General features: G+C 39.3%; 1 protein-coding gene across 2 annotated transcripts in view; it reads left to right on the top strand.

The window, feature by feature from the left end:
• Positions 1 to 12,486, top strand: part of LOC140150780 (COP9 signalosome complex subunit 3-like) — a 60,588-nt gene that overhangs the window by 42,753 nt on the left and 5,349 nt on the right. For both annotated transcript variants that reach the window (XM_072172897.1, XM_072172895.1), the window contains 7 exons: positions 4,984 to 5,126; positions 6,458 to 6,532; positions 7,937 to 8,041; positions 8,672 to 8,812; positions 9,896 to 9,997; positions 11,794 to 11,865; positions 12,255 to 12,341. In XM_072172897.1, the coding sequence (XP_072028998.1) occupies positions 4,984 to 5,126; positions 6,458 to 6,532; positions 7,937 to 8,041; positions 8,672 to 8,812; positions 9,896 to 9,997; positions 11,794 to 11,865; positions 12,255 to 12,341 (725 nt within the window). The remainder of the gene's footprint in view (positions 1 to 4,983; positions 5,127 to 6,457; positions 6,533 to 7,936; positions 8,042 to 8,671; positions 8,813 to 9,895; positions 9,998 to 11,793; positions 11,866 to 12,254; positions 12,342 to 12,486) is intronic.

Below are 12,486 nucleotides of genomic sequence, written 5' to 3'. Positions count from 1 at the left end.
TATACGGGAATACATGTGCCACGGGTTTGGGGTACCTTTACAGCGATTTTGGTATATCGATGGCTGGGTTTTCAGCGAAGACCAATGCGCCAAATGGGCGCATTTTGGCACAGTAATAGTACAGATCAACGAGCCACGCGCGTGTCCCAAGACACGATAATGTACCGCTGTCGTTGAGCTGAGAAATGAACTCCGAACGCCCGAAAGCAGCCATATGCATCGAGTTGTAACCATGGTAACGCCGGGCGGTGGTCTTTGTGGTTGATGTCCATACCATTGGTACCGTACCATGCATGGAGTTGTAACCATGGTAACGCCGGGCGGTGGTCTTTGTGGTCGGTGTCTGGTATATCATGGGTCACAGTGATCATGGGTATACATAACAACCCTGGATGTATAACCAATCACAGTGTGGGGAAACGAGTTCATATCACTATTATCAGGGGCTGTGCAATAGTTATGAGCCGCGGGGAGGGGGTGGGGGATAACAATTTTTCAGATTCACTTTACTTCCAAGAATTTTTTCCAACCCCATTAGAAATGTATGGCAGCATAGGCGTAGATCCCGGGGTGGGGATATATCCTCCCAATATTTTGTCATGGGGGGATGGTCCATAAATTCATCCTCCCAGTGGCGTCGCGTCAAAGGGGCCGTGTTCCCCCCCCCCATTGATTGCAAAATTTAGAAAGCGCCATAGGAAAATGCCCAAAAACGGCTTGTGCCACCCCCCAATCAGACCGGTTGGGTCCGACAGTGCCAATTTTGCGAAATTATTCCACTTTCGCACCATATTTTCACCAGTTAAATAGCTTTAATAAGGCACAATTTTTCATTTGTACCATAAACTTATTCTCTTGCCAAAAGGTGCCTGAGGCCTGATTTTATACTTTTTTCCAACCCCCCACCCATGTCAAAAAGAAATCTATGCCACTGCATGTAATACCATGGAAGTACTAGCCCTTCCATGCTTTATACTCAATTCATACTCACTGCGCTCTAATTTGTCAAATTATTATTGCAGTAGCTAGGACGGGGGAGGGGGAGGCAGGGCGCGTTGTTTCCCAACAATAATGCTCGCCAATATTTTTAAATATTAAAATATCTAGTTGTACTACACATTGGTGTATAGCCAGTTTTTCAGAACGGACCGAGGGGCCCCCTCCAAGGGGGGATGGCCACAGACTTGCTGTATTTTTTTGCCAACAGAACCCGATTTTGGGGGGCCCAGAGCTCAAGAATCTAACAAAAAAGGGAGGGAGATTGGGGTGCAGAGGAAACTTTTCCAACAATTTTTCACCGCACGTTTATGGGGCTGGCATTTTCTTCGGAAGGGTGAGGGGGTCCAAATTTATAAAAAGTCAGCGCCAATAAAATTGCGACCCCCTATTTTGACAACAAATATTTAATGACTCCCCCCCCCCCCACCTTACCCTCTAAACATGCTTAAAACACACTATCTGTGGTCATCTTGTGACTCCCTATTCATTTTGGTCATCAAAACTTTTATGACCCCTTTTTTTCCAAAAGTTTATGAGCCCCAGTATATTTGGGACCTACCCTCTTCCGAAGAAAATGTCAGCCCCCTTATATACCAGTATCTGTTTCCCTTCCCTCTCGCTGCTCCCCCTTCCATAATTCCCGATATCGTCACTGCGGCATGCGGATAAACATTTTGATATTGAATTTTTAATAAAAGTCAATATCAAAATAATGTTTACACCAGGTTTACACGCACACCTGTGTTGTTGCCATTCCGTCTGGTTACCATGGTTACATGCACATGGTCCCTCAACCGCTCCCCAATAATTATGATCATGATGATAGGTCATCAACGGGTCAAGTATGTTATTTACATCAGGGATCTGAGGCTACTCTCACATCCCTGGTACCATGCATCGAGTTGTAACTATGGTAACGCCGGGCGGTGGTCTTTGTGGTCAATACAACCGTTCGGGACAAGCGTGTGGGAAGCAATTTCACATCAGGGACTGTGCAATAATTATGAGCCCGAGGGGGGTAAGATTTTTTGGCCAGCCGGAAGGAGGGAAACCCAGGCGGAGGGGCAAATGGGGGATTTTGGCAAGCCAGGGGGGTTGGCACACATTTGTGGGGCGCCTTTTAAATAAAATAAAAAATGCTCTAAAAAGTGGGGGTTTTTTTGCAAATTGGTGCCTACACAGGTGTGCGTGTGGTCACAATTAAAAGTCAACATCTAATGAAACAGTCTTATTAAAATTAATACTATCCAGCACTGGTTCAGCTATGGTGCGGTTATCGCTCTTGTTTTGTTTTTTTTTTACGCATCAGAGAGTCATTTCTTTTTTTCATCTCACTGGTGGGCAAAGTTTTTTTTTTTTTCGTCTCACTACTGTTTTTTTTACCCCCTCCCACAATATCTAATGGTGCGTCCCTAAGTGGTAAATAGGTTGATGACATCAACCTATTTACCACTTAGGTTGATGACATCAAAAATGCTGGGAGTGGACATATTATTGTTTACATCATGCATCATCATGATCACACCCTTGTGTATACGATGTGCATGATATTTTACCGCATTCCAGAGATATTTTTATACGCGGTACGACTGTTGTATTTGGCTATTGAATAAATATAATTGGTCTTTCGGCATAAATTATGACAATGACAACATAACATTCAATAAATCAATACAGTCTGCAGGATGATCTTTCCGGGTGCGGTCTTGCAAGTCCTCGGATTCATATCTTGGCATGGACGGTGCATTGGGTTGTTTGGACGGGAGCTGCCGGCGCTGCTTATGCATCCTGGGCTGGGGTTAGTCACTGAAGACCGGGCTGAAGACCAAGGGTACTCATCCAGCTTCTCTTGGGGGTCTTGGGCTTCGGTGCACTTGGCAAATAGATCATTTGGATGTATAAATCTTCGTGCACTTTGCGTCCAACAACAGATGTTTTAACTTCTATTTGAGTTGAAACACACACAATCGGCATGCATAATCTTGAACATTGCACGGGGAAATCTAGAGCCGGGAGTCCGGGACCTAGAGATTGGGTCTCTGGATTTCAAAATTGAATTGGAATGAACTTGGAGTGATAGGCCTATGCGTACTATACTGGAATCATGCTGGAATAAATCAAAAAGAGGAATTTAGGACGGCAAAAACAATATGAATGGAAACATCACGGACGTTTACAAAATGGATAATTTTGAATCGTGTTGGGAAAAAACGGACGACAAAGAATTGAAGGAAATATTACACATTGTAGCAACTGATTTCAGGAATATAATTTATTGAAGCCGGGGCAGATATGTTAAATTAATGGACTTGATAATAAGGTAAGATGCTGTCATTCAAGCGGTCTCAAGAGTCCGAAGTCGCGGATCGGCGCGGCCAATGAAAGAAGATTTGCACACATTTTTATTATACAATTTATAGCCTACAGTATATCGATCGCATCATAATAATATCAGCAGTAAACTGAAATAGTCCCTACTTGAACTTGACCCAATTAAATTAAACAGGGATTGTATCATAATTCAATACCCTGCGTGAAAATTATGAAACTGAACATTTATACATGCATATGAATCGGCACTAAAAATTACCGGCGTATGCCTTTTTTGATGAATGGAAGATTCATGATTGGTTGGTGCATTTCCATGGTCGGTGACCGGCGATGATAAACATATAAACGGGTAATCATGTTATCGAAAACTCAACAACTTTTTAAGTGTTTATTGACATAGCAAATTAGCACTTCACACTTGGTAATTTCGTCAGCAGCTACATTATCACTAAAGCGTGTTGTACCGTGAGATCGCGTGTTGTACCGTGAGATTGCGTGAGATCGCGGTAGCTTTGGGCCAGATGCCAAACACCGAGAATTCTCGGGACAGACGTTTGAGACCACTTATTGTCAACACGCGTGTTATAATAAGGATTTTCAACACGCAAATAACACGGCAAAAAAAGCGTGGCACGCGGTCACTTACACGTGTCAGGTACTGTAGCTGTAAGTAGAATACTCATGAAAAAGGTTTTCAGGGGCCGGGTCTGATTTCTTTGTCCCCTAAATTTTATCAGGACGTTTTCTTCTCCTTCCCTGTGCAAAAGTACATTGTATAGGAAATGACCAATTTCAGGATATTTCATTGGCTATTTCCAGCAATTTCAGGATTTTCAGAATTTGCTATTACAGCAATGAGAAGTCTTGCACAGCAATGGGCTACTCCAGTATTGCCCAATGTATTGCTGGGAAGTTCTCCCATCCAGCAGCAGTACTTTGTTCTCACCGACACAGACATGTAACGGTAGGTAAGATCATGCCAGAACAATGCACACAGGCTGAAGTACCCATCATTTTGTTGTGGCATTTGGACCATACACCCCTGTTGTGAGAGTTCACCAGTCATCCAACAAAACAAGTCTGTTTTACCTTCCCAGCACATAGATATTATGCCGGTACTCATAAGAGAAGTTGTTACACTCAGCATATTCGATAGACTACAGCAGGCACAAAAAAGAAACTCTTTAGTTATATTCATCCTTGCTGTTCAACAACCTGATAGTTTTGGATTATTCTGAAATTTTGTTCATTGGACTGTGCTGTTTAATTTGACACCCGGTTCGTGAAAGCACACAATGTAACAGGCACAATTGAAGTTAAAGTTGCAACTTTTGATTTTGGGGTTTGAGGGTTTGGAGGCACATATATCTTGGTCAATTTTTGCTTGATATTCATGAACAGGGTGTCAAATGAGAAAGCAAACTCCAATTAAGAAATTGTATATTTCAGAATAATTCAACATTATCAGGTTGTTGAACAGCAAGGATGACTATAACTGACAAGTTTCTTTTTATGCCTGGTGTATTTTGTTTACAAACAATACTTTTACCTCATCTATAGTTTGTGAGTTCTTCATTGTGTTGTACTATAGTAAATCTTCACATACCATATTTCATGCTTCTTTTTCACTCTATATGTTTTTTTTCTGTATAGATGCATCACTAGCTCACCATCTTACCAGAGCCCTGATTCAGAAGAAACAGTACATACGAGGTGTGGACATACTACATAAAGCTATCACAAAGATACAGATGCACACAGCTCAACTTACATCAATTCATGCCGACTTATGTCAGGTAATAATGAGTGGGGTAGCCACAGGGGTCTGGGATTTAGGATGGGTTAGCATTGAATCGGAAGAAACAGTACATACAAAGTGTGGACATACTACATAAAGCTATAACAAAGATACAGATGCACACAGCTCAACTTACATCAATTCACACAGGCAGTCTTACAGGTAATGATGAGGGGTGGGACTTAAGAGAGGGGAGCATTGATACAGAAGAAGATGTATATTTAGCCTTCTATGTATACAGGGTGTCCCAGAATGATCTGTACCGGGAAATATGTAATTTTTTAGGTATGAAGGGCATGTTGAATGGTCATATTGTTTTGCATTTTAAGTTCTGCATATATTTAGCTTTCTCAGATTTTTTAGATTTTAAAAATTGGACGTTTCTAGTAGAAGTTATAGAAGATTGCGTAAAAATGGTGAATTCTAAGTTTTGACAACGCAACCTATTTTGAAAATCTGTAACATTACTAACCGTTCAGCACAAAGTTATTTGGAAAAAAAGTTATGCAGGTATTTTAGTTGTGCTCTGATCATATTTCCACTAAATAGCCGATATCTATCTATTATTTATGACGTTCTGAAGCAATCATTATATGGAATTAAGGATTTGTGGCCTAATCCCATTCTCTCCTTGGCGGTAGTTTTAAATATGGTTATTGTGGTGTGAGGTCCATGTCATTTGAAATGCTTGCAGAGATCGAACTGGTTGTGGTACAGAAAAGAAGGCTCCTCAATTTACTGTACAGCAGTGTGGATTTCTTTTAAAAACTTACTGGTAAACCGGCAGCTATGTTGAGACGCAAAGAAGATTCATTAGACGATAGTGTATAATGTAAAGAAGTTTGACGAGCACGGAACTGTCAGGAATCGGCAGAGTGAAGCTTGGTGCTCGTAAGACTGTAAGAACTAGAGCAAACATTGCAGCTGTCCGCAAGCTTTAAGGCGCAACCCCAACAGTAGTTATCGTCGAAATGCTGTGCAAAACATCCCACGTTCTTCATTTAATCGTATCGTGCCATTTTTCAAAGGTATGCGAGTCGTTTTTCATCGATTTTACATTATTGCATGCCACGCCAAAACAAATAAAGGTAGCGTGCTGAAATTAACAGAATAAGTAGGAGACATGTCCAACATTATAATGCTTGTATCAAAAATAGATACACTGCCCGTCTTCTATTTTTAGTTATTTTTGCAAACACGGTACAAATCATTCTGGGACACCCTGTATATAACATCTCTGTATACTTTGTTAATTTGCAGATCAGAATTTCAATAATACACATGTAAAGACTTGACTAATTTCAAAACATTTCTTGTCCCTTTTTACAGCTGTCTTTGTTATCCAAGTGTATGAAACCAGCATTACAATTCCTAGATGTTGACATCACAGAAATCAGTAAAGAGGTGAGTGAAAACACACATTGCGCTATTCCAATTGAAATCCATACAGACACACTAAGGAAGACATGACCTCAATATACCACACAGGGATTGTACATTTCAAATGGAGTCACCTTTTCAGTGTCGTCTGCTCCAAAATGGGTCTATTTTAGTTGAAATCCATGCACCTTCTATGGAGCTCTATGAACTTACTCTCCACACAGTGAATTTCAAATGGGCTTACCTGAATGGGTGGCTCTATTTGAAATTCACACCCCTTGGGTGGGAGATTAAGGTCCACAAAATAGGCTAAAGGTCTGATCAACAGCATATCCCCACATTGATCCCCACACTTAACTGGAAGTGATCAAAATATTGGTGTCGGAAGAAATTTAGCTACTGTGAAATATTAGGGTTGAAAGATGTTTAGCTTGGATTTCGTGAAAGGGCCCATACATTGTACCTAAATACCAGTGTGCAGCTTTCCCAAGCTTGGGTATCCCTCATTCAGTGGGATCTTTGTAGCTGCACTAAGCTGCAGTAAGATGTAGCCTTCTGGGGAAAGGCTATGCACTGGTAATAGGTATGGGGCCTAAGCCAAAATGTATATAAAGTGGGTTTACTCATTTGTATTGTTCACATAGTATTCTGTGGGGTTTTCAAATGCAAATGTTTTGCTCTTGTATCAGAATGGAGCATAAAACTCTATAAATGGGATGTGGGGGTCAAGGCCATTCAATTAAGGGGAAACTTCATGTATATGAAACCGGACTATCCTCCTTTATTTTTCAGTTGCAAATGTAACTCTTTTTGGTCAGTTCACCATACATGTTCATTTCACACTTTCGGTGTTATTACTATTATGGCAGCATGATTTATGCAGCACTCAACCCGGGGCACTCATATATAAAAGTTGTAAGCATGTGTGTAAATGCACTTCAGAAAAGCTCCCTTAACAAGGACAACCATTGTGTCATCAAACTGACATTTAACAAGGATAATGGTTTGTGAACCATACCCTTAACAAGGATGCATGATCAATTTTCTCATAATTATCACCTGCATTATTAGGGCAGTATTATCTTATTATGATGATTGCAGGGTTAAGAATGTGATTGGATTTAACTACCCTTAGCGCGGACACGTTGTGTCAAATAAGACACCCTTATTTGCTATAATCAATGATTTTGAGACCCTTAACACAGGCCCGCATTGCAGTTGAATAAACCAACCTTATTCCATGTTTTTGTTCACATGCATGCTTACAACTTTTTATATGATTGCCCCCCCCCCCCCCGGACTCAACCCTTTTTAGTCAGTTGACCATACATGTATCTGTCTGTTTTGTTCCTATTAGGGAGATCATTAGCCTTTTTTAGTCAGTTGACCATCTTCTGATATGCATATCTGTCCGTTTTGTTCTTTTAGGGTGGTCATTATGAGGCTACACACTTCCTGTGTTATTACTACTATGGCGGCATGATTTATGCTGCACTCAAAAACTGGGGCAGAGCAGTGTACTTCTTTGAAGTGGTAAGTGTTTGTCTTTATCTGTCTTGTAGATTTCTTTTGATCATACTGCAAGTTGTAAGTCACAACAGTGTGAATGAAAGAACCCAACCATCAATCATGTTACATTCACTGCCTGGGATAATAATTAGCACTCTTCAGAATTGAGGTGGGTGTCTGATTAGGGCACTGACTGTATGAAGATAGTTCTTGTTTATGCCGACCCCCGATTCCAGTAAAATATAGCAGTAATTTTGTTGGATATTTGGCCAATTTGTGCAAATAAGGGCAAAAAACATGCTTTAGGTGTTTTCCGTATGCTGTGACAATCAAGCCCAAAGACTTGTGCAGACTTATTTCAGATTACGTATTCCAATTTTTATAATTTGTGACAAATCTAATTTTGTGACCGTCATTGTATGAAAACATGCAAAATTTATATTTTTGGCACATTTTCCGTTAAATTGGGAAAATATTAAAATATAACTGATTGTCATGCAGTACTAATTATAACTTCAATATTGGGTTTTGCCTGGCGTTTCGCCGAATGTTATAAATAAATAAATAAATAAATAACTAAAGGATTGGAATTTTATCTTAACTCTGAACCCTGTAAATACCAGCTAATTTTGATGATGTGTTTTGTTTTTGTAGGCAATCACCACACCCAGTATGGCAGTGAGTCACATCATGTTAGAAGCTTACAAGAAATTCATCTTAGTATCACTAATACACCATGGGAAGGTCATCAATGTGCCCAAATATACATCACAAGTTGTGAACAGGTTTATCAAGGTAGGTTATGCCACCCCATGATTCATTGCAAGACATTCATCTTATACTATGATCAGCTCGTAATAGATGAGAATTATTCGGGTTTTGTTACTACGCGAGTCAATAAAATCCCAACTTATGCCCGCATAGATTCACAAAAGCACACATCATTCACGCAATACGCAAAGCATACTTCGCGTATAAGAGCTGCACCCAGCTGTGTGTATGCCATTCTATATCAATCCACATTGTTGAGTCCCGCCTATTACCGAGCTGATCAAAGTGTAGCATTGCTAATACAAGTACACCATGGAAAGGTCATCAATGTGCCCAAATACACATCACAAGTTGTTAAAAGGTTTATCGAGCTAGGTTATGCCTTCCCCGATGTATTGCAAGACATTTGTATCGCTAATATGTGACACGATCAAGGGAAATGAGTCGGATGTCGCTAATATTGATTTTGAAAAAGTGTTAAAATTTGTTTGTTTTATATTGTTTTCAGCGATTGAAAAATTGACATAACTTTGCAAAGAAAAGTCGTATCAACATGGGGTTTTCAATTTCTGAAAGCTCCAAGAGTGCTCTTTAGAAACATAATTATGTAAAACTCATTTTCGACCAGGGCCGACATGTGACTCATTTCTCTTGTTCATGTCACATATACCATGATAATGTGTCTTTATGTTCATCTATTTAGTTTTTGTCTCAAAATTACTGCTCAGTGGGCTCTCCAAGGATTCAATCTCTCAAAATAAGGCAATGTTTTCTCCATAGATGAATAAATAAACAGATAGGAATTTTCCATGCCTGTGCCCCCCTAGGCGTATTAGAATTCAGCTGACGCCGGTACAGCGTTCAGACCTGGCGACATCGCTTTGTTACCCAGACAAAAGAAGTTTAAAAATAAATATCTTATGTGCGAAGTTTCTTTTGTAAGTACGCTCGCGCTATTTGTGCTATTTTTGAGTTTACTCATGTGGTACCTGACTTAGCATCGATCCTCAGGGGCAACATGCCATGGTTTTCTCTTATACTTTTGTGATATCTGACACAACCTTTTTGACTAATTCCTATTTTCTTTTGCATATTGTTATTTTATAGCCATTAAGTCAAGCATATCATGAATTATCTACTGCATACGGTACAAATAACCCAACAGAGCTGAGAAACAGTATCCAGAAAAACTCTGAAATATTCACACGGGTAAGTGTATCCATTAATTCAAGCATATCATGGGTTAGGCACTGCATACGGTACAAATAACCCATCTGAGCTTAGGAACAGTTTCCAGAAAAACTCTGAAATATTCACAAGGGTAAGTGTATCCATTAATTCAAGCATATCATGGGTTAGGCACTGCATACGGTACAAATAACCCATCTGAGCTTAGGAACAGTTTCCAGAAAAACTCTGAAATATTCACATGGGCAAGTGTATCCGTTAAGTCAAACATTTCATGGGTTATCCACCGCATATGGTACAAATAACCCAACAGAGCTGAGAAACAGTATCCAGAAAAACTCGGAAATATCCACTCGGGTAAGTGTATCCATTAAGGCAACATTTCATGGGTTAGGCACTACATACAATACAAATAACCCAACAGCTGAGAAACTGTATCAAAAAAACCTCTGAAATATTCAGTCTTGTTAGTGTATCCATTAAGTCAGGCATATCATAACTCTGAAATATTCAGTCCTGTTAGTGTATCCATTAAGTCAGGCATATCATGGGTTAGGCACTGCATATGGTACAAATAACCCATCTGAGCTTAGGAACAGTTTAAAAAACTCTGAAATATTCAGTCTTGTTAGTGTATCCATTAAGTTAGGCATATCATGGGTTAGGCACTGCATACGATTCAAATAACCCATCTGAGCTTAGGAACAGTTTCCAAAAAAACTCTGAAATATTCACACGGGTAAGTGTATCCGTTAAGTCAAGCATTTCATGGGTTATCCACCGCATATGGTACAAATAACCCAACAGAGCTGAGAAACAGTATCCAGAAAAACTCGGAAATATCCACTCGGGTAAGTGTATCCATTAAGGCAACATTTCATGGGTTAGGCACTACATACAATACAAATAACCCAACAGCTGAGAAACTATCCAAAAAGACTCTGAAATATTCAGTCTTGTTAGTGTATCCATTAAGTCAGGCATATCATGGGTTAGGCACTGCATAATGCATATGGTACAAATAACCCACCTGAGCTTAGGAACAGTTTAAAAAACTCTGAAATATTCAGTCTTGTTAGTGTATCCATTAAGTCAGGCATATCATGGGTTAGGCACTGCATACGGTTCAAATAATCCATCTGAGCTTAGGAACAGTTTCCAAAAAAACTCTGAAATATTCACACGGATAAGTGTATCCATTAAATCAAGCATTTCATGGGTTAGGCACTGCATACGGTACAAATAACCCATCTGAGCTTAGGAACAGTTTCCAGAAAAACTCTGAAATATTCACAAGGGTAAGTGTATCCGTTAAGTCAAGCATATCATGAATTATCCACCGCATACGGTACAAATAACCCAACAGAGCTGAGAAACAGTATCCAGAAAAACTCTGAAATATTCACAAGGGTAAGAGTATCCATTTCAAGCATTTCATGGGTTAGGCACTGCATACGGTACAAATAACCCATCTGAGCTTAGGAACAGTTTCCAGAAATATTCACAAGGGTAAGAGTTATGAGTATCCATTAAATCGGGCATTTCATGGGTTAGGAAAGGTTGGATGGACATCACAGGAGAATAGCCGAGGAACTTTTCTGCTTCCTGCATTTAATATATCTTAATTATTTTTTGTTAAATTACAACTACTGTTTGGCATTTGTTACATCTAAAATTTGAAACAATAACCAATCTATTGGTAATGATATTGTACCTTGCTTGTTATTCACTCTATGATCCGAATATGGGTCTTGTCATACAGGTGATTTCATCTTTGTAAATTAACGATTTTGTACCTTGATTGTAATTTATTCTAGGATCAGAATATGGGTCTTGTCAAACAGGTGATTTCATCTTTGTTCAGGAAAAACATTCAACGGCTCACAAAGGTAAGAATGGTTGGAATAAACTGTATCAAATGTTCATTATAAAATAAACACAGCTCAAAATAATTCCCTCCCCTTCAATACAAGATAATAATATAAAATACATGCATCAAATTTTAAAACTGAAATAGCAACAACAAAAAAACACCAGGGGATCACCTGTTATTCAATCAAAAACTCTTTAAATTTTTTGGTAAGAAAAGGATTTAATGCTTAGTGTTTCACAAGGTATTTAAGTACGCCATTAGGTATTGCAATCATGCAAAAAGTAGAAATTAAAAACTTGAGGGTATCCTTGTGAGCAAATCACACATAATGTAATTGCATTAAGCCACATTAATCCTGGTTTGAGCCATGTTAACCTTGTTATTTGTTCATTTTGTTTGCACCAGACATTCTTGACGTTATCACTAAGTGACATCGCAAGGCGGGTACACATAGCAACAGCTAAGGAAGCAGAACTCTATGTACTAAGTATGGTAAGTCTTTAGTTAGCAGGAATTTATCTAGTATTTGCAGATCTATATCAATGTGAACATGATACTTCCAACAATCAGGTACAAGCTAGGTAGATTTGCAGTCTATAGTTAGTTCTCAAGACAATTCAAGTAACAGTAAATTTTG

The sequence above is a fragment of the Amphiura filiformis genome, chromosome 4 (genome assembly GCF_039555335.1).
Source record: "Amphiura filiformis chromosome 4, Afil_fr2py, whole genome shotgun sequence".
Lineage (NCBI taxonomy): Eukaryota > Metazoa > Echinodermata > Ophiuroidea > Amphilepidida > Amphiuridae > Amphiura > Amphiura filiformis.
Note: the sequence above shows the minus strand (reverse complement) of the source record. Positions and strands in the feature narration are given on the sequence as shown.